We start from the raw sequence: 22429 nt of genomic DNA on the forward strand, positions 1-22429 counted from the left end.
ATGGGGTCACATACAGGGTAATCAGGGCAATGTAACACCCTGTTAGAGACAACAAAATATTTAAGACAAGGGCAGAAGATTGCCTTCCACCACAATTATTATAAACATACAGCTGGAGCTTCAGTAGAGGATTAAAATCCAAGTATATTTTTTTGCTAAAATTACATAATAAAAGTTCAGACTTAAATCTAATTAAAAAATTCTTGAAAGACTTGGAAATTGCAGTGACCACCCTTAGCAGCAGATTTAGCATGGGACCCAGAGAACTGACGCACCCTGCAGCAGTGGCCCAACAAAGTCAGGGAGCCCAGGCCCACCAAGCAGCTACTAGGAGAGAACCAGCACACACCTGAACACCCTGCCCCAGATGCCAAGAGCCACCAGTGTCCCATATAAGTTGCCTGAATGGAACGTACCACTTTTTCCAGGAATAAGGTGAATACAGCATCCCACAGGGAGTGTTACAGGAGGAAATAGGCCCCACATTTGGTGAGGGCCTGAGATATTAAAGGGAAAGGGAAAGTCTAAGACCTGACTTGAAAGATAAACTATACTCCCAGGTCCGAGTACAGGGTAACCCACCCCAGACCCTGACAAAATGGCCAGCTCCTTCTCCTGGCCTCCATTAGAATCCAATCATATCTGAACCAAATAATAGTAGTGAAGGCATACATGTGATTTTATTTCGCTGCTTTTCATCCAGTGACAAGGATTAACAAAGATCAGCATGGCATAGTTTCCATGCCATGCTGGAAACTATGCCAATATAAAAGATTATATTTTACACCATGCTGTAGTTGAGAATTTGAATTTTGTTAAATCATTAGTAGTTGATAGGAAATATTAAATATCTCAAACTGACATATTAAAGGAAAAGGCATACATACAGTTGAAACACTGCTGGAATAGTTGGTTCTTTGTCTAACCAGGTTCCTCATTTTCTAAAAAAAAAAAAAAATAACAAACCAAAAAAAACCCTATTGATCTATCTTTAGTTCTGGGATTTTCAATGAGTGTTGTGACACAAAAAAGTTGAATATAAAAATCTTTATAGTTATTACACATTAGGCACAAAAGGACACTGACATCAAGTTGCAATAGTAAAAACAAATACATTAAAATAAGAATAAATTAGAATAAAAAGTCATTAAAAACATTTCACTTTGCATACTGTACAAATTATGATACACACTATATACATGGTCCCATCAACAAATGTATGAAATTAATGGGTATATTCCAAAACACAACCTCTGGATGACATCACACCAAATCAGAAAACAAGCCGTGAGTCAGTCTGCTGCATTTCTTCAATCTCTGCTGAAGTGAGGTCATTATTTTTCAACCTGAAAAGAAATGGAAGAAACTGAAAGTATTCACCATCCAAAAGCATGATCTTATGTAAGGTGATTGAAAGAAAAAAAGGCTGGTGTTTTTGACTTTTGCATCACAACCAACCTGTGGCCTCAATCTTATGCTCGTTCTCATTCCAAGACATTTGGGATAATTTTACTATCCTAATTTTTGGTTTGGTAATGTCCCCATTCTATTCCAGCATCACTATGCACTTATTGGTGCTGGATAAGATATGTCTCTGGGCTGTACAAAGCATATTGGTTATATATATTTTTTTTTTGCACACGAATACACTCGGATAATGAGATTTCATCTGGTCAGTTCAGAATGCAGATTATAAAGTCAAGCCTCACTTTTCCTAGTGCTAGACCTAGGAAAAGTGCTTTGTGCTTTGTGAAAAATGTCTAAAGTCTTTCACAAAGCACAAAGCTTTGTGAAAAAAGACTTGGTCATTAAAAATATTTCACTTTGCACACTGTAAAGCAAACTTCTACACAAGTTAAAACTGATGTGAAGGAAGACCAGCAAATATTCAGCAGAATTTAGTAGATTCACACCTGCAGTTGTAATGCAACAAAATGCTCCGCACAAACATCAGTTACCCTGTTATTGAAGAGGTAATGTAAGACTGTGTGTATGGGTATGGTTTTGCATCACCTACCATACGGACTTGACATGACGATTGTGTTTTAGGGCTTCAGTCAGAGACTCCACCCCTGTTCTGGTTATGCAGTTCTCAGTCAACCTTTTAAAGGAAGTAATGCACTGTCATATAAGCACTGCTGCACAATTTGCCAAAATGGCAAACCAGAGCGTTAGCTCATGCATATGACATCTGCACTTGTTAAATGTCTCAAAACTTTTTGCTAAGACTTACCAGAGTTCCTCCAGTGATGTGCTGTTCCTGATGATGTTAGACATGGCACATGCCCCTGCACTTCCAACATCATTGCCTACAAGACTGCCAGAGTATTTTTATACTGTTAGTTTTTGTATTCTTTTATTTTGGAAATACAATAACAAGCAAGTGGAAATGGTATGAACTGTCAAAGCTTACAAAGTGTTTATGAATGTTTAAAGCAAATATTACCTGAGCCACACAATGGACTCGCTATTCTGCAAAGCATTTGCAAGGGCCTCTGCTCCTTCATTGCCTATCTTATTGCCCCATAGCCTTTGAATACAAAGAAATACTCTAAGTACCTTATAATATCTGAAAAACAGAATACATGAAACTTTGCACAAGCATTTTTTTACCCTAAATACTGCAGTGAATGATTGAATTTCAGTCCCTCTGCCAGCTGCTTTGCTCCTTCTGCTGTAATGTTATTGTTACCTAGCCTGAAAGATAAAATATACTGTCATTATTCTAGAACATTACACAGGCATTGTGAATACTGTAAATTTAATCTTTGGTCTGGTTCCATTTTTGATGGTGGCATGAGCTGACCTTAATGACAGGAAATTTTGTCTGGTCTTTAGCAGGTAAGAAAAATGCTTTGTGCAAGCATCAGTCAGCCTGTTGTTGAAAAGGCTGGACAAAATAAAGTGATTATACAAACTGATAACATTTCACTTTTAGATTTATATTTAAGTTAGTAACTGTTCTTCATATACTTACGCAATTTTCTGGAAGTTTGGAAGGTGGATGACTTTGTCGATCAGTTTGCGGATGCCCTCATCTGTAATGTTATTATTTCTGAGGCTGTTAAGCAAACAAGATGCAACTTTGTTAACTATGAAAGCTTACATTAATATGTTACATTTGAAAAATAGTAACACATAATTTGCTTAAACTACAGTAAGAAAGTTTATGTTTGAGATATTTTAGATTCTTAATGTCTAATTTACTCTTTGGAATAGGGTCAATTCTACAAGCTGCTTGGCTTTGTCATCGATTTTTTTCACAGTAAACAGAAAACCACAAGTCTCCGTATGAAGGTATGTGTAAGTAATTTCACTGTTGGCTGAACTGTAAAAAAAAATATCTCTAATTTACTGTAAAGTACCGACAGCTGTGGTTCACAGAATTTTACAGTATAAAAACAGTAAATTTTGTAGTTGCCAGAATTTTCTAGTATTTACAGGGCAAAATTTTTGGCAACTACAGCTGCTGGTATTTTGCTGTAATTAGAGACTTTTTTTTACAGCTTGTATTTTTGCCATTTAATAAATCACATCATTGCATTGTCCTGTTTTGCTTATCCTTATACAACATTATACTCTTTATGAGTCTTGACTACCTCTCAAGGTGAATCAAAGGCTTAATATTGGTGGGTTGATGTCAATCACACCCTCTTTGCACCTCCATTAATTTCAAGTAATTAAATAATTATCTGAAAAAGCTTAAAATAAGCTGAGATTAACCCTGTTTGATTAAATAATCAAACCCTTTAAGTTAAGAAGAATTCAAACATTTTACTCACTATAGAGAGTTACAAATGTGCATGCAGGGTAGAAGCTGCTCCACTCCAACATCGCCAACTGAATTGTTGTCCAGCTGGATGCCAACAGGATTCTTTAGATGTTGGAGCACATAAGCAAGTGCAGTGCACTCCACAGGGCCGATGTTACAGTATGTCAATTTCAGGTGCTCAGCCTCTAGCTTACTCATGGCATCTTTAGCAAGTCTGATATTCTGCATTTCATAGATGCACTTGATGAGCCAAACAAATTCTGGCATTGCATGCATGCTCTTCTTCTCTTCCTGCATAGGTTGAGGAATTGACCTGAAATGTTGCTGCATGCCTTTTGAAAGACATTTTTCTGCTTGTTTAGTCTTCTTCTCTACCAAAACACTAGAGCTGCACTGGATCCAGAGCTTTTGATAGCGCTGGGACAGAAGTCCAGACACAAAGGTGGCTGTGATCTGCAGATTTGGTGTTTCTGCCATTATAGAATGTTCCTCAACAATGTTCGGTATATTAGTTGAATTCAGACAAGCTCCAAAACATGTACCTCTAAGCCTCTTCTTCTTCATTTCCTGCAGCTCAAAGAGTTTAGAGATAGCTGAGCAACCAGTGTTTCTTGACAATATGGCAAAGAGAGCAGCTAAGAAGCACTGCAATGTAATATGTAGGAACTCATAGCATTTACTGCTGGCCAGGGACATATCTTTGCTTTGAATGAGAAAGCCCATGCAGATATCTGATTCAGTAACACCGCATGTCTCCATGTCTGTGACTGAAAAGATATAACTGGAGTTTGATATTCCCTCAAAGGCAAGCTGTCCAAGATGCAAGACTGTCCCAAGGTTCTCCTGCAGCCAATTCACTCCTATGGCACTCTTAACGGTGCTGTGGTGCTGGAAAAAGTGTTGTAAGATCATCAGGTAAACATCAGTGATTGTTTGCAGGCTTCCCTCACCACATCCAAGCAGCTCCTTATGGCACTGTGAGACTATCCAACAGAGAACTGGACTGTGGCACAGTCCAAGTAAAGCTGTATTTGCCTGTAGTGATTCTAAGACTTTGGCAGCCTCATTTGGATCACTGTGATGTTTTCTCACAAAGCAGTCAATGCCAGATGGGGAAAAGCCTTTCAAATGGATCTCTTTGTGTAAGTGTTTCTTCAAAGCAGGACCCACTGCCTCTGGACGACTTGTGACAACCTTTCTCACTCCTTTCATAAGAGAACCCTGGATTAAGTTAAATAATAGTACATGAACAGGTGCACGCTGGCTGGGGCAGCAAATCCTATGTTCGTCCACAAAGCATTGTTTGAGCTCATCTAGACCATCAAAGGTGAAGAGGACAAGATGAGGGTGGTCCAGAATGAACTGGAAGATCTCCTCCTGCCCCCTGTCTGGCCAACAGCAGTGCTGAAACAGCAGCTCTTGTACTGACAGATCCCTTTGCTCTGAGTTCAACCTGCGACAGCTGAATGGAAACAGAAGGAGAAAGTCCTGGAGGACCTTCCCTTGAGCCCAAAGAAGGTGTAGCCTCTGGAGCCAGGTGCTCTTTCCACTTCCTGCTTCCCCGGATGCCAGCACTGTGTCTGCATCATCGTTTACCGACCCCACAGGTCCAATTATTTCCTCGAAGCCCATAAATTTGTAGTTATCAGCACTGTTGTTCGGCAGCTCCATCTGAACTTCAGTGTAGATGTCATCTAAGGGCATGTGGCTGGTCCCTCCATAAGTACTAAGGAAGCGGGACTGTGCCGACACAGAGCTTCTCAATTTCTTCTGGTATTTCACAAATTCTGAGGGAAAACAGGGAGATATACACAAAATGTGAAACATAGTAAACCCCAATGAGTTTGTATTGATGAGTGTCATTTTCTGCAGGGAATGTTCTGAACTGACATAAGCTGAAAGACCAATCAGCAAGAGGGAAGCAAAAACGCCAACTATTACACAAAAGGTCAGAATATAGTTTATAAATGCACTCAGGAACAGTGACCTTAATTTCTACTCACATGTTATGGGATTTGATGAAGTATTTTGTCCCAATATATTATTTCACAAATAGAAACAGATTGAAGCAATATGATTGGACCATTAGTTGCTTCACATTTCATCTGATTTCTTTACTTATTAAACTGTAAAGTCCATAATGTTATTCAAACTATCTCCACTACCATTTTATTGAATTTGTTTGTTTTTTTTTGTTTGTGTCTTTACGATATTTTATTGACACATTTTTAAAAAGGAACCACGCCTGAAAATTTAACCACTGTAGTCAACATACCTTTAGTTAGGCTTGGGTTTGTCTGCTCCAGGCTTGATTCAGATTCTAGGCTTTGCTGAACATACTTCAGGACTACCAAAGACGCCAACTCTCCTTTGGATCTGACATGATCAAGTAGACGTCTTGCCTGTAAAAACAACAGAAACATTCATATCACAAAAACAGACCTTGACTTAAATAGATAAAACCACAAAAGTTTCTCAGGTGTCATGTGAACATTTTAAAATAGAAAGATGGTCATATGGTGAAATGTACAAAAATATCATTTGACAGTGAGCCAAGGATCACTTTTAGTGTCATATCTCTAAAATTTTGAAGGAAACACCAGTTCCAGGTACCAGTTTGACATTTACTGCAAAGGGACAGGCATATATGTACATCATAACAGTAATAGGCATTTAATGAATGCATGTGGTGATCATGTGTTTTAGCTATAGATGGTTTTTATAAGCAGGAAAAAAAACTCTCCAAAACAACATGTCTCTGTGTGGATAAGAAGTCTATTAACTACTATGAAGCTGTGAGTCTTCCATATAGTTATTATCATTCTATCACACCATAGAATGAGCCACTCAGTCACCAGTTGTTGGACATTGTCCTATAAAATTTTGTGGTAAAGAGCAGAATTCATGCCATCATGAGTCATATTTCATAGGCATACATGTCCTGGTCCAGAAGCAGCACCTCAGCCCCACACCACCACCACTTTAGGCAGTTGATGATGTTCTCTTTCTGAAATACTGTCGTTGTTTTACACCTGATGTAGAAGGACCCATATTGTCCAAAAGCTTCACTTTTGTCTTGTCACTCAAAAGTTTATTTTACCAAAGTGTTGGGGATCATCATATCTTTTGTGACAAATCTGAAATTTAAGCCTTGGTTTTCATTTTGACAAGCGGTGACTTTTGCTTTGGAACTGTCCCCAGTCTTGTGCTCTTTTTTGACCTTAGTTGAGGTAAATGATACCTATAATGCTTTTAATGGTGTTCTTGGTTCTTTTGTGGTCCCCTCGACTCCCCAAATATATCCTCAATGTGCTTTGGCGTTGGGAGGGTCTGCCACTCTTAAGGTGCTTCATTACTTTTCATTTTTTCCTCTTTTGGCGATGCTAACTGGAGTCACTAAACATTTGAAATGGATTTGTAATCCTTTACCTTTAAATATCAATAGAAGCCAATCACACTGTTTTCATTTTAATTAATTCAAGAATAACGAGAGGGGTTGGTTACTTCATTTGTAGGTTGGTTTGGGCAGGCTTTTTTCCTTAATAAATAAAATCATAATATGATTTTTCGATGATATTTTTGTTTGATATTAAAATTTGTTTGATGATATGAAACATGTTAATTATCCAAAAAAAGCAAATAATACAAATGATTTTTCATAGCACATATTTTCAGACTTTTGTGTTTTCTCACTGTACCTGTTGAGAGGGAGTGTAAATAGGCAGCTGAATTCCATCACAATCTGTGGAGGAAAAGTGACCTGATTCAACAAGCACTCTCAGAGCACCATCAATACAGTCTTGTAGCTTGAGGACGAGTTCTGGCCTTTGAGTCAAGAGTTCATCAGTGGGCGTTCTCTGAGGCTTTTCTCTGAAATCTAAAGTGGAATGACATCTGGGCGAGAAGAAAGCGTCACCCAGAGCTTCTGGTAAGATCTGTTTAACCGCATTGAAGAAGAGCTCACAGCTGGCTGAACCTTTTGTATAAACCAAGTCAAGCAGTTGCCTTGCATTGCTGTATAGAGCTCTTCCTGGTACCAGAACATTCTGGCAGTCCTCCCATCCGAGCTCCCCTTGGGCAAGCAGCATGTCCATGACTCTTTCTAGATGTTCGACAGACCCACTGCTGCAGAGGGCATGGAGAATTTCAGCACGTCGTTTCAGTAAAAGCTCCTGGGGCAAGCATGCCTTCATAATGTCAGCTCCCATGCCTGTGGCAGTAAGCTTGATCCTCTGCTGCCTCTGGAGTCACATCCTGTCGCAGCAAGCATAATTGTGGTTATAATCTACACCGAGAACTTCTCCGTAAAGTTTAGCTTTCCCATCAGATGACTTTCACACACAAGCATGAACGATATTTTTTGTTGGGACACACACTTCATTCCATTCTATTTTGTTTTACAAATATACAAAACTCTTAACAAGAAATGAACAAAATTTGCCTTTCAAGACTTTCACAACACAACAAAGTTGGTAAAAAGGAATAGTAGGCTACTCACTGTAAGGTTTCAACCACTGACTTCTTTTCTCTCCATTTGTTATTTAGGCAGATATGTTTAAGAGCTTAAGACCTGCCCCTTCCTCATTCCACACGTGAAAGCGAAACTCCCTCTGATGCCGTGTATGTCAAGTGGAACGATGTTTAGGGGATGTTTTAGTTACTCATCTGAAACATCCCCTAAAACACAAGCCTTATTAACTGGAAAGGTAACACGATGATGTCATTTGCCTGATGATTTTTGAAGCAAGTACTATGTAATATTTAGAGGAAGTTTGCCACCTGGTAAAGCCTTTTGTTGTGATGTAGTGACATTTCAATATCTTCTTGTAGATGTTTGCAGCACAATTATAGTGAAGTAAATTAGGAGGAGCTAAAGGGAAAACACTAGATGTTTAGATTTGTTCAAAAAAGAAAATAAGCAAACTGAATGTCTGAGATACACACTACTTGTAGTTTTGGGTTGGAGCCACATGATGGAAGTGTTGCATAAAAGAACGTTCAGAATCTTGGGACCTTTTATTGTTAATTCCTCTTTTTACATTTCCTTGTTTCTATTTTCAATTATGTAATTTCCTTTCTGCGTGTTTGTGCTTAAACATTCAAACTGTGTTCACGTGATGTGGTAGATAAGGCAAATACTATAAAAAGAAACAGTTTAATTTCTGTTAAGATGACTAAATTAAGCATGTTTGAGTAAAACTTTCACAGGAAACCAACAGTGATGAAAGTGACGAGCAAACACAGACCTCAATTCATATTGCTCTGTTTACAGAGCATTGCAAGATAACTAGAACTTTCCACAATTTGTTACGCTGAAAACGCAAATCTTTGTTTCTCTTATTTTTTTTCCATTGATCAACACAATGTACACATTTGCAAAGTGGAAAGAGAAAAAGGGGTAATTGTCTCTGCTAAAAAAAAATCCACATAATGATGATGATTTATTGGTCTATTAATTTATCTCCTTCAACCTTCCCATCAACATCCTGTCCCTGCTGATGGAAGACAACATCACAATATTGTGCTTCCACCAACATGTTTCACCCTGAGGGTGGATTGTGTTGTGTTGATTTTCCACCACAAACAGTGTTTTGCCAAAACAATTTATTTTTGGTTTCATCTGACCAAAACACTTTATTGCACATTTTCCGAGTCCCCTACTTTAAATGAGACGAATCAAGGTTTATTTCAAACAAGGACCTTCATGGGGCGTGCTGTGGTGGCGTAGGGGATAGCGCAGCCCACATTTGGAGGCCTTGAGTCCTCGACGCGGCCGTCGTGGGTTCGATTCCTGGACCTGACTGACATTTGCTGCATGTCTTCCCCCCTTTCCTGTCAGCCTACTGTCACATAAGGGACACTAGAGTCCACAAAAAAAAACCTGGAGGGAAAAAAAAGAAAAAACAAGGACCTTTGTCTTGCCCCTATTCAATCAAGGCCAGACATTTGAAGTGCAAGACAGTCACCACATTCCTCCACCTGAGTTGTAGCTGTCTTTTATTTAGGGTTTTCAAAATAAGGCTGTTTGTATAAATTTGTTTCATATATTTAATTGTTAAAAAAGGTGTGAACACTTTACGTTGGCCTATCATGTAGAATCCAATTAAAACACAATGAACCTTTGGGTTGTAACATCAGGAAATGTTCCCTGTTTACTGTCAGGACAAAAAAAGGCTCAGGAACAACACTGATTTATTCTTTGTGGTCTTTGCAGCTCCCCGTAGAGTACCGAGATCAGTTTATTATTCGCCTCTGTTATGTTCTGTTAGGGGTTGGGGGAAATCCTCACACATACACCTGGACAGGAGTAATCAAACACAATCTTTCAAAGAGCAGCTTCTTTTCTTCTTTGTGTCTGAGAAACAGCCGACTCCACCTAAGGGAGTGTAATGCTGAGTGCTTTCTGTCAGGTTTACTACACAAACCTTTAACGTGGAATTCTGTCATTCGAATGACAGAAGGGGGTCCAGAGGCAATTTGAGGAATAAAAACTGACACTTGGTAAATAAATAAATAATCTTAAAAAGAATATCAGAATTTTCCTTGCCTGGATTCTGAAGAATTTGTGTAAAAGCTCAGAAAATGTAGGTTTCTCCATTTGAATTGCCCTCATCTATCATTAATGAACAGATTTAGAATCAGCTAAATTGTAATTATGATGTCTGATGATGTGTCTTCTTTAAGAGAATTCACAGAGGACTGTGAGATGTGATAATGTTCAGTGTTTCTGAACGAAACCAAAGATGAATATCTTTATCAGTTTCCAGCTCATGGAAAAGGCATGCAAGTCCTGGCTGCTTCAGATTCAGCTCACCTTTGCATCGTGCACTAAATGTCTGGCCAAATACTGAACATCTTAAACTTTTCAAGTAGGTTGTTAGGCATTTCTAAGCATATAATGTGAGTATAAGATTGGACAATTGTATACTGTAGTTTCCTAATAGTGTAATCAGAGCTACCTCTATATTCTTTGGCAGTATATCTTGGCAAATAAACCTGCAGGCTTACTTTTTGGCAATGCTGCCCACACAGTTATATAACAAAGTCTAAATTGTGCAAGTAGTTACCACAACTCAACAAGTCTTACTCAAATATACTGTGTATGGTGTCCAAATATTTTAGAGTAAATTGGTTTTAAAAAATCTTCTAGTTTTAATACAGCTGGATCAAGGACTCATTTGAAACCAGATTTTTTTGTGTGTGAATAATTAACATAATAATATATAATATATTTTCTATGTGGCAAATTGTCTTATTTTCATTCTAAATATTTAACTGGTTTATTTCTAGTTGGTGCTAAATAGTGTTAAACTGGATGTCGCGCTAATGACCAACTGATGGCCTACAACAAAATTTTGTTCAGTATGCAAAAATATGAATGGAGAAGACATTTGTAAAAATGAATACAGGATGGTTGAAAAAGACATTTTCCATAAAGTGAAACATTAACAGTTATTCCAGCAGATTAAATAATTATCTTGCAGCAGATGAAAGTCAAAGTTAAATATTTAAAAGCATTTTGAGAAGGAACCACTGACCTTATTGAATGTCTTATGTCTTTCATGTACTTTTTATAATATAGATTGCAACAGTGTCCTTACAGCCTGAATTACCATACTCCATCAATCACAGCGCCCCTGCTCTAATCCGTGTGCACATGTTAATACACAGATGCAGCCAAAAGTCATAGACAAAGTCAGACAAAGGTAAGATAGTGTTTATAAAATTACAGATATAATAATATTATAGTTAGTGTGTAAGATAAGTATTGAATGCATCAGTGCTTTTCTAAGTAAATATAATTCGAAAGGTTCAATTAACTTGAAACTATCACCAGATGTCAGTAACAATTCATAAAATCTCATCATAGATATTCATAAATTATGCATTATGAAATGGTATGACACAGGGAAAAACCATGAATCCTTTCATTTCGATGTTTGCCAGCCAATAAAAAAGTGTGGCATGTGAGAAGTGATGCTGGATTTACCCAATAAACATCTGGATCCCAAACATTATCTCAGGCAGTAACTTTGCAGATTTTTTTCTCCCTCTTTGAGAGAGCTGGAGTGTCTCCACATAGTTTACAGGAAATAAGGGAGATTAGATCAGTATTACTCCAGTTTTGGTAAAACTATGACATGTGGACATCTGTAAAAATGAGGCTAGTTTGTTTTGTATAACAAGATTTATAAAGTCAATGATTCCTTCTCTACACCTGAAGCATGATATTCTTGAATCAGTAAATGATACCCAGCCGTGCTTCTAATTATTGACTCTAATTAGGAAGAAAGATACATGTAGATTTATGAAAGTTATTGCAAACAGATGGGAAAGTATATTTTTCACTATATAGCCCTCCTACTGCTGACTGTTGAAGTTGGAATACAACCCCTTTTAATATATTTGGACCCACATTTTGTTTGAAAGACTTTGAGTTGCAATAAGACTGCCAAGATATACCTTCACTATAGCATTTTATTTTTCCAGTTATCCATTGAACATAAAAAATAAGTTCTAGTCTCTGTAAAATTATATGGATAAAATATGTTTGTCCTTATAAGCCATGTCTCATTTTATCAATGGTTTCAAGTAAAAAAGCTGCAGGATATACAGCGAAAGAGGGCAGTCATCCCAGATTCCCCAAAGCTAATGGGTTAACAAATAAAAGAGGATTAGCTCATTAGATTAATGAGGACATTAACTGTAAGAGGATCCAGGAGTACCGTAGAAAATGCACAGGATGACGCTACAAAGTGACTCAAACATGGAAAGGATTGTTGTATAATTAGAAAAAGCTTGTTGGAGCCAAATAGAGAGCGGTACTTAGCTGTTGAAATGAATGGCGTCTCTTTCAGAGCAGGCTGTTTAAGGTCAGCCCGTGTAACCGTGCGTGTGTGTAACTGTGCGTGTGTCAATCAGCATTTAATTGACAGGAAGATTAAAGCTCACATCTGAGGGCCTCTCTTTTTGCTGAAGCATGCCAAGTTGAAGGAGTCTGGTCTCCAGCGTCTGCCCAAGGTTTGGGGTGCTGCGCTCAAGGTTAGCTGGGGCGCCCTGCTGAGCGTGCACTGTCTGAGATGGGTCCTACTTGTTGGACATTCATTATCAAACTCTGTTTGCTCCTTTCATCTGCAGCTCTCTGCAGCACTCAGCATAAACTACAGAGGCACCTTGCAGCTTGACATCTCTCCATTCAGTCTGTACCTTAAACAGCATGCTGCCACATCAAAGAGCCGTGGCTGCCTTTGATGTTGCAAAAAAGAAAGAGCTCCAATGATCTGCTAAAAACCAATGCAACTTTTTGAAGCCTTGTTTTATTCATTTGCTATCTCTAAAGGTCTGGACTCAGTTTCTTGAAGTCCACACGACAGGCTCTGATTTTGAAGAAGTTGGACAGCAGCTTTTGCTTTATAATGTGAAATAAGAAAAGTTTAGTAGCACATTATATCCCTGGAGTATAGATTTCTTTTTCCATGAATATCCTATTAAATGCCACATTTGTTCAGCTAAAGGGGATTACCTCAGAGCTTGAGGAATGAAGTATGTGTGAAATAGCAAAGCAAAAGGAGATTTCTTTGAAATTACTGTACAGGAAATTTTATTCCATATTCAAATTCAAAGAGTTATTCATATAGTTTGAATTTCAATTTATATGAAGGTATGACACCTGATTAATTTTTACACAGGATGTTCAGTTAACATGGTAGAACATACCTCAAAACGCTTGCAGTTGTAAATGCCAAATTTTACAAATCTTAATGGATAAATAACTATTTTTTTTTCTGTTGAAAGCAATTCTGATAGGTATTAAAAATATAAATGCTAGGAAATCTTACATGAATGACTTTTTTCTGTACAAGAAGCCCTCATAAACACATCTTAACATTCACATAACATCCAGCAGTTTACACCATTTTAATGCTTATTTTAAAACAATATTAAAATGTTAGCCATTATTCACTTTATGTGCTAAGGAAAACAGCTGCCTACTAGCAAATTTGAAATTCAAACAGTGACTTTCAGTACCAGGATGAACAGAAAGTAAAGTCTACTATGATGTATCCATGGAGTAAACCTCATCTATGTGGAGTTTAAAATACAAAGCAACTTGCCTCAAGAATAACAAAAGAAAAAAGCAACAGCAAAAAGTACTGATGTATTTCCTCATTTGTCATTTTGGATTAGAAAGGGGATGTATTAAGCAAAATTCACATTTTGCACTTTTTTGTCCTGCCATTTGGATTTATACTGCTTCTAAAAACAGACCCAGCCGATTTTTGGCAATAGGTTCATGTTTTTTGGTGAACTTCTGGAATGTAATGTAACAAATTAGCAGGCTCTGCCCATCACCTAGCAAACCCAGCAAAGCCCAGCCCATTACCTGGCAACCCAAGCTGAGCTCCGTCCATCACTTAGCAACCCAAGTTGAGCCCCAACATGTTTGATCAGCTGGTTTTTCCACTGTATACACTGTGCAATGGCTACTGGAAAAGACAATAATTTTGTTGTTGACTCACTATTCAGAAAGCACTTGCTTCATTCTTGTTGGTTGTGCAGATAGCTCTCCTGCTTTTCAAAGATGTAAAGTTGTATAATTGCACATCTGTTTGCAGTCATATTCACATGCGAGAGTAAATTTTGAGTTGGGAGGGTGTGGCAAGAAGCAATTCTTTTGGATTTAAAGTGGCAAAAGGCCCAAACAGTTAATTCTGAAAAAAGCTCAAAATAGGCAGAACTGAGCAGGCTAAAATCTCATTCTATAAGAACAATTTTGTGCAAAAAATATTGTGAATATGTTTTGTATAGCCTATAGACCTATTCTAACTTGTTTAAGGAAGCATAGGTCACCTTTAAATACAAATTAGGTTCTCTTTGGAGCCATTTGATCGCTGAGCAAACAGGTTTTCAGTTACAAAGTAAAGAGTTTCAACAAATTCATCTAAACGGGATATGTTTGAATCAGAGAATACAAGCCATGGTCCAAAACAGATTTAGAAGTAGCCGGTCTCACCAGTATCAGCAAGAGGATTATAGGCTGAATTTAATCCTGTTAATTATAATTTCATCAGATATAAGCAAGAACCAAGTGGCTGCTCAAAGGAACATTTAATGTAAACGGCCACTGGGTCAGAAACACTGAAATTTAGCACTTTGTCAGCTTATTTCCTAATCGTATGAACTTGACAATAATTGAAGTATTTTATTTCTGCCCTTCTTTCCACACATAAAAGGCAGCCACAGCAATTAGTTTTAATTTTCTCTTTCCCACTCTTCCTTTTCATGTTCTTGAGTAGGCTGGAACCAGCGTATTCTGATCATTTGCATTATCCAAAGCAAATCTGCTTTGAAGTTCTAAGATTCTCAGCAGAAAGGGAGCCACTTATCCAGCATGGAGGGAAATAAGCGTTAAAGGCTCATAAATTCGCTGGAACAGATGTACCTTATCACTGGATTTGCTTCTTTTTTTTTTTCTTCAACCTTTTTCAGTCTATATTGGTAAGGGACTATCTCATGTCCCCCTGATCCCTTAACATTTAGCATCCTTCCTTTACACAAGCTAACACCCTGCTGTGCCAATCCACACTTCAAAGCTCTCTGTATATCAGCTGGAAAAAAACAAACAGGACACATTATGGCAGTCTCTCATTTCCCCACATTAAAGTCAATATCACAGTGTTCTTTGTTTATTTATCATTTTAGTTTTTAAGCTTTCATATTTGATAGTGAGGAAGTTTCAAAGTTAATCCATTATTTAACATAATGCATTGTGTTCCAGCACCACAAAAATAACAATTTACATGGGCACAGTAAAAATCTATCCTAATACGGCCCTCTTAATTTAACTGCTGAAGTATGCAAGCTTTTCATAACTTGACATTTGAAAAAGCAAGAGTTTCCTCAAAAATAAGTGCACTAAAAATAGATAAAAGTGACAAAAGACAACTATATACCAAATATAATTCACATTATGTTCTGGAATATCTTCTGGACTGGAAATTATTATGTTCTCATCTGACTTTGTTTGGACCAATATCAGTGAAACACATAGACGTATTTTGATGTTACTCACCTTAAAATATCTAAAAACCATAACTCTCCAAGTATGTAAATGCCTGAAAAGGTGAACTGAAAAAAACTTTGAGATGTTGATCTGACGTTTTACAGAACTAACAGGATCTCCACTTAAAATCTGCTCAAGATTGTAAGTGGACAACAACAGGTTACCTTCATGGGCCAGAAGTCCAGGAGAGCTTTCACCTCAAAAGAGGCAAGGTAACATTAATAGCCAGGTGGTTATATTTTATGTCATGTGTGAGCTTTTTACCATGAAAAATATGCAGCCATCATTGATTGATATTAAAGTTTCCTGACTGGTAAAGAAGCTGTATGAGATGCAGCTGTTTTAAAACTTAAATCTCAGTAGGATTTTTTTTTATTCTGGTAATATAAAGGTAATAAAAATGTGTAGGTTCTCCTGTGGTACTCTGGTGATTGCTTAGAAAAGTTGACTCAGTTTGTAAAGACTCCAACCCTTTCCCTCCACCTTCCAATAGCACGGTGTTGATTCATCACAGGACAACCTAAGTTTGTGTCTGCAGCATGACAAAATGTGAAAAAATAATTGTTTGATTTTATTTTTTTTTTGCTAATATGACACTCAGATGTGCCTAAAAGAGCAAAAATCAATGCACAAATAAGTTACAGCAACATATTCTTTGAAAGTGAGAGTACCCTCAACATCTATTTTCTAGGGCATCTGGGACGGGATGAATGTTCCTACTGCCAGCATGGCAGTAGTAGTGAGATATGAGTTATGGGCTCGGTGGAGTCTGCAAGCCGGGCTCCAGGGTTAATCGGCACCAGAGGAATGAGACAGCTGAGAGAGCCATCGCTCCGCCACATCACAAACAGAGCTCTGTCAGCTGAGCAGTGAGGACACATGGCGGTGCAGCGAAAGACCTGCTGACAGCCGTGGTACAGGCTGATGGGGTGGAAACAGAGGGAGCAGCTAGGAGATTACGGGACACGGCGTCAGGGGTGGATGCCAATATTGAGCATGCCAACATTCTGCATGCTGAATGAAAAAAATATGTGAAGAGAAAAGAGAATGACACATAAGTCAAACTTTATCTGGACTGATGGAAACTTCACCCTCTAACAGAATAAGTTTACAGTAAACGCAGACTGTGGAACCAGTCTGGAAGACTGGTTCCACAGACTGGTTCCACATCCCGGCTTTTGGATTACTGTAGAGTAATAGACATCACTCTGTTACAGTTAGGTGTAAAAGTTAGAACAGAGAGGAAATTAATGGAAATCTGAGACCGGGTTCAATTACATGTTTTACTGAAGTTCCTAGTGGTCATAATAAAAATGTAGTTTCCACAATGAATACATGAATAAAGCTTATAAAATCGATGACAGTATAAATACCTTATGTACAGCAAATGTTAGTTCATAAATCAGAGGAGGCTTTCTAGTTTTCAGAGCTGCAGTTTGTGACATGATTTATCTTCATTCAACAAAGTTTAAAAGTAATTTTGAATATGAATGCTTGTTTAACGTTTCCATCAGAACAACAATTCGGATAAAAAACAGAGGTAGAAGCGGATCTGGGATAAATTATACTGTTTCAAAGTTTTCCTTCCCCCTTATGCCTACAGTGTATTACGGGTTATTTTATTTTCTTCAAAACTCTGCTGGGGAGCTTGCTTTAAATTCTGAGGACACTTTCAGTGGTTTCCAACACACACCAGTGTCGTGACGCTCAGATGTATGCACACCGTCATTCTGTTTTAGACACAAATTTTTCACAAATTGCTCGTCGCCCATATTCCTTCATATATTTTTGAATTACAGTCACAGCTTCCTCGTCGTGTTCATCCTCTTCCTTTTGACTTAGTGGTCTGGGGAGTGTTGGGATGCTGATCTGATGGTTTACAGGTCAGCGGATCAGAACAGGGTTGCCTCCTGAGCCTTCGTGTGATTTTCAGTCCAGCTACTCAACATGGGCTTTTACTCACTCTCCTACTGCATACCAAATCTTCTGTATGTCAGACCAACATTTTTATAGCACTGGTTACTTAACATTCCAGTCCTGGCACACGCTGGCCGTCGCCCTCATGTCCTCCCCATGTCCTGTGCCTGTGCTGCCAGGTGCAGCACTGCAGTCAGAGTCTGCTGGCCTGGTTGTTTTCTGTGGCAATGTAGGGGCGCTGAGCCAGCCCAGGCAGGCCAGAGCTTCAGGACTGGTAAAAGTGGTGGTAGTGGTGATGGTGTTCATGGTGGTGGTGATGTTCATGCCGCTGCACCACTTGTGCCAGTCCACCCTCATACAGCAACACACTTGGGAGGTCCCTGACCTGTTCTTTCTCCACTATAGGTGCCGGAGAGCCAAGAGAGCCTAAGGCCTGGTAGCCTTGGCTCTCCTTGGATCGCTGTTTGTGTTTGCGGTAGGGGGCTGCCGACTGATGAGGGGGCGTCTGGGAGGGCAGAGCTGGGGGTGGCGGGGCTCCTCGACTCCTCATCACCCTTCCACTGTTATGTGCAGGAGGTGTGCGGCTGTGAGTCTTCGGAGAGCGAATGCCATGCCGCCCGGCGTCCTGGCCTCTGGGCCGGGCTGGGTGAAGGCTCTCTGCAGCAGGAGTATCCACAGCTGACTGCAGCCGGCGGTGGTGTGAGTGGGCGTGTCCGTTTTCTGGTTCATGTGAGCGAGAACGGCCCTGGTTGGTTGAGCGAGTCTGAGCCTCTACCTTTGCTGGTTCTGCAGCAGGACCTGTCCCAGAAAGAAAGACGATGTTTATTATTCTAAACAACTCTCAACAAAACATTTATTTCTTGACTGAACTGTTTGACGTTGCCAGTCAAAACCATGGGAAGTAAACTAACAATTATTTCAGTATTCAATGATTCTGATGATTAATTGGGTAACAAATTAGTACATTATGCAATTTTTTTGTTTAATCACTTCACTATTAACAAAACATTTAAAAATGCAAATAAACAAACACATTAATTTTTTAATGAGAAAATATTTTTGGCTATAATGCCATAACAAAGCATTCCTGTGGTTCGTTTAGATTTGTGATCATTTGTAACTAAAAAAAATACCTGTAGCATCAACATGTGAAAAGTTCACCCCTTTTTGTTTGACTTAACAACAATTTTGAATTAGCGAATACTGAAATAATTTGCTGTCTGAATTTCTACTTTTAATATAACTGCAAAGCTTTCAGTGACCTTAAAACCAAAATTTTTAATGCATCACAGTTCATGTTGTTGATTGGTGGGTTTATAGATCAAAACTAGTGAGAGTTCTTCACTTATCTCTTTACAGTAAACTGAGTTGGCTTTTAATAATAACATACTGTCAATAAAAACTTGCAGATACATTTCAGATTATTTTGAGACATTGACTTTGAGGCAATTCATTCTCCACGAGAATGTAGTGACACTGGACAGTTGATTGCATTTACCCCCAGACAAAATGACGACATTCTGATTTGGTTTGAGAGTTTTTGCAGATGGTTGTTCTAAGCAGAACTCTTTTTTGCCTGGTTTTCAAATATGAAGGTCTTTTGAGGCAGTGTAAGACATAAAAACACTTCCTGGTAGTTCTGCACTTTACCTTTTGTGTAGTATGAAATGTCCTTGGCAGCCATTAACAGTGGCTCCAAACCTTGGTGTAATTTTTTTCATCCCAGCTTCCTAGAATACTCACTAGAATAATAAAAGTAATAGAACTCTTTTTATTTTCCTAAAAGACCATAAAACTCTTGATAGATGTTAAATACTTCATCAGTTTAATAATTACTTGTTGGGTTTCCTAATCACAAGTCTTCCTTTTTCAGTAGTTAAAAGAAAAAAAAACCTCATAGATAATAGTTTGATTAATTCTAAATTAAGTAGTTTCTCAAATATTCTCCTTATGATCTTTGGTTTAAAAAAAGAGGTGTCTGAATTTCCAGATATCTATTCTTTATCTCCACAGTCTACCAAAGTCGCAGATGTTAGAAATTTAGCTGTTCTTAAGTTTAACCTGGACTTTTTGTGTAATTCTTATCACAGACAAACAAACAGGCATTGCCTCTGGAAACACACCTCATCTCGTTCTACATTTACACAAAATATATAGATACAAATGAGGTGTGTATAGCTCAATGCAAAAACTCTCCAATCTTATTTCAGTATAGTTTCCTTTTGGAGATTCCAGACACCGAGGATTTCTGTTAGCACTTTCCTACAGCAACACAATAATGGCATGTCATCACTGACTGGCAGATCAAGGCTGAAACTTTTTCAACTTTAAAAATTTCCCTTCACACCACCCTGTCCTGTTGATGGACATTCCCCTCAAACACTCGATGTATTGTGCTTGCCTGAGCCCAGATGTTTGTGCTGGCGAGGTGCGCAGAAGGCTGGTCGTCCCACCTAATGGCTCTAAGCAGGTGCGGCAGTAATGACGGGCTTCAAAGAGCCATGGTCTGCCTCCCGTCCTTCCCACCCGTCTTTAACCCGGTCCACTCACCAGCTCCAAAGCGGGATGTGTAGTTTTCAATGCCTGCCAGGTCCAAGTAGTGGTTCCTGCGTTCCAGGTTCTCGTCCACACAGTGCCGCTGACAGCCAGACTGGGTGTGGTGGTCGCTGTGGTGGCGCCTGTGGAAATGAGTGGCACCTCTCATTAGGAAGCAGTTTGGGGAAGATAAACAAGCGTTGCTTGTGATCAGGTAGAGGCAGGACAACTGTAACAGAGCTGGGATTGTTACATCTCAAGTTGCTGAATGTGGACAGAAGAAAAACAAAACAAATGATTTAGGTTAGGCTTTAAAAAAGGTTGGTTCTCGGTGCATCCCTAGTTTTGGGGGAACTTAACATATCAACATCAGCTACAGCTCTCACATCACTTCTTAAATCACTCATAAAACACATGCAACATCAGAAGAGTCTTTAGTTTGCTAAAAAGAAAATTGTGCAGTGTTTTAAGGACATATTTTCAATTTAAATTCATCATTTGATTTGGATACAAAGCTCCCAAACTCTGAAACAAAAGTGGAGAGCAACAGAATCCAAGGGACTTGAAGTCCAGGATAAAGTTTCCATAGATGGTGATAATTCCAGGAGCCATGTCATCTGCTGGTGTTGGTCCACTGTGTGTTATCAAGTTCAAAGTCAGAACAGCCAGGTTTTTTTTAGAGCACTTCATACTATGGCAACCTTTAATGTCTCATCTGAGATAGAGGTTTTATTGAATCTGTTTTAATGTTTTGTATCACTGCCCAGTGCGGTAAGTCAAACTGGACCCAGGTTAAAGTGGCTGGTAAAGTTTCAGGGAGAAGTCAGATTCAGCTTGTGGGGATTAATTACAAGCTGTTGCCGTGGAAGGCAACTTCCGTCACTGTCTCCTTAAAAACTTACAACGTCTTCCTCAGTTCAATGGCATAAATGATCTTCAGTAAAGACCAGGAGTAACAGACTTTCTTTTTGTATCTACTCCTTTTGTTATGCTTAGTAGGACTTGACAGAATTTACAGAATTTTATGGACTGCAGATTTATTTTCCATGAAGAATAAAGAAATTCAAACTGATGCCTTTGCTGACAAGTTTTAATAAAATGTTAACTTCATCTTCCAGGATGACTTGCCACTTCATCACACTGACAGAAGCGTATAAATATTTCAGTGGTGGTATTTTTATTATGAACCATTTTAATAGGACTTATGTAATTACTCAAATATTTTTTGACCTTATGTAATGTTTAAATTTCTGACAAACTAAATGTTGTGTTTCATTAGATGCAAGCCAAATAAATTTACTTTTTGATGAAATTTGGATTTACAAGGATGCAGATGTAAGGTTTCTATATTGTAAAGACACCAGAAGCACCAGAACATGAGTTTACAAGGAGCTGGGTTTACCTGAGGAGTGCTCGAGACTTCTTGTCTACAGTCTTGAGATCATCGATGCACTTGTCATTTTTCTCCCTGGAGTGGGACGTGTCTGAGAATGAACAAAGACACAGGGGGCTATTACCAAAGGGAGCAATGCAGAGAAGCCACACATACCCACACACACCAGGCACACAAAACTCAGAAGAAAGCAACCTTTGTTTTAGGGTTTCACTTTGAAGATCTATAGATAAGGAAAAACAACAGTGCTTCATTTATTCTATTTTCAACTCCCAGCCTCTTAAAAGGAGCACAATACCATAAAAACCAGGCTGGTTTCAGCAATAGTATTATTAGGATGTGGGATCTGATGCGATTTGAAATTAGCATGAAGGCAATCTTTTCAAAGCTTCCTCCATCTGAATCTCCTGACAGATATTTATAGACAAAACAATAAGACGCAAACACTGAGGAATATATACTTTTTGAGATGTTTTCCTCTGACTACTTGTTTGCCAAGTCGTCAGTGAGGAAAGTTACGTTGAACACTGCTATATTTTCCCCACAGCTCTGAGAAAGGAGGACAAAGAGAGGGGGAGAAAAGGGGAAAAGAGGGGAGTACTGGAAAAAAGAAAAATGGCTGTGGTTATCAAAAGGACTTGGCACATCTCTTAAGGTTTCTTTTAGGGTATTTGAAGGCGGCAAGGGAGAGGAGGGGGCGCTCTCTCTCTCTCTCTCTACGCAGTCACCCCCCATCATTAAAAATGAA

The 22429-nt window shown here is 38.6% G+C and overlaps 2 protein-coding genes across 2 annotated transcripts in view; both read right to left on the reverse strand.

Annotated features, from left to right (window-relative positions):
* Positions 1–1034: 1034 nt before the first annotated feature.
* On the reverse strand, positions 1035–8349 carry nod2 (nucleotide-binding oligomerization domain containing 2). Its single transcript, XM_044098467.1, has 11 exons — positions 8271–8349; positions 7471–8026; positions 6048–6174; positions 3783–5559; positions 2978–3061; positions 2807–2890; positions 2614–2697; positions 2447–2530; positions 2234–2317; positions 2018–2101; positions 1035–1346 (listed from the first exon to the last, which is right to left on the reverse strand). The coding sequence occupies exons 2-11, from the start codon at positions 7978–7980 to the stop codon at positions 1274–1276; spliced, it is 2991 nt and encodes a 996-aa protein (XP_043954402.1). The 5' UTR covers positions 7981–8026; positions 8271–8349; the 3' UTR covers positions 1035–1273.
* Positions 8350–16525: 8176 nt separating this feature from the next.
* The window catches only part of nkd1 (NKD inhibitor of WNT signaling pathway 1), a 34411-nt gene continuing 28507 nt past the window's right edge, over positions 16526–22429 (reverse strand). The window contains exons 8-10 of the mRNA XM_044098410.1: positions 21691–21772; positions 20304–20431; positions 16526–18551 (exon numbers count right to left, since the gene is read on the reverse strand). Of these exons, the coding sequence (XP_043954345.1) occupies positions 18019–18551; positions 20304–20431; positions 21691–21772 (743 nt within the window). The 3' untranslated portion in view covers positions 16526–18018. The remainder of the gene's footprint in view (positions 18552–20303; positions 20432–21690; positions 21773–22429) is intronic.

The sequence above is a fragment of the Gambusia affinis genome, linkage group LG02 (assembly GCF_019740435.1).
Source record: "Gambusia affinis linkage group LG02, SWU_Gaff_1.0, whole genome shotgun sequence".
In the NCBI taxonomy this organism is placed as follows: Eukaryota; Metazoa; Chordata; class Actinopteri; order Cyprinodontiformes; family Poeciliidae; genus Gambusia; species Gambusia affinis.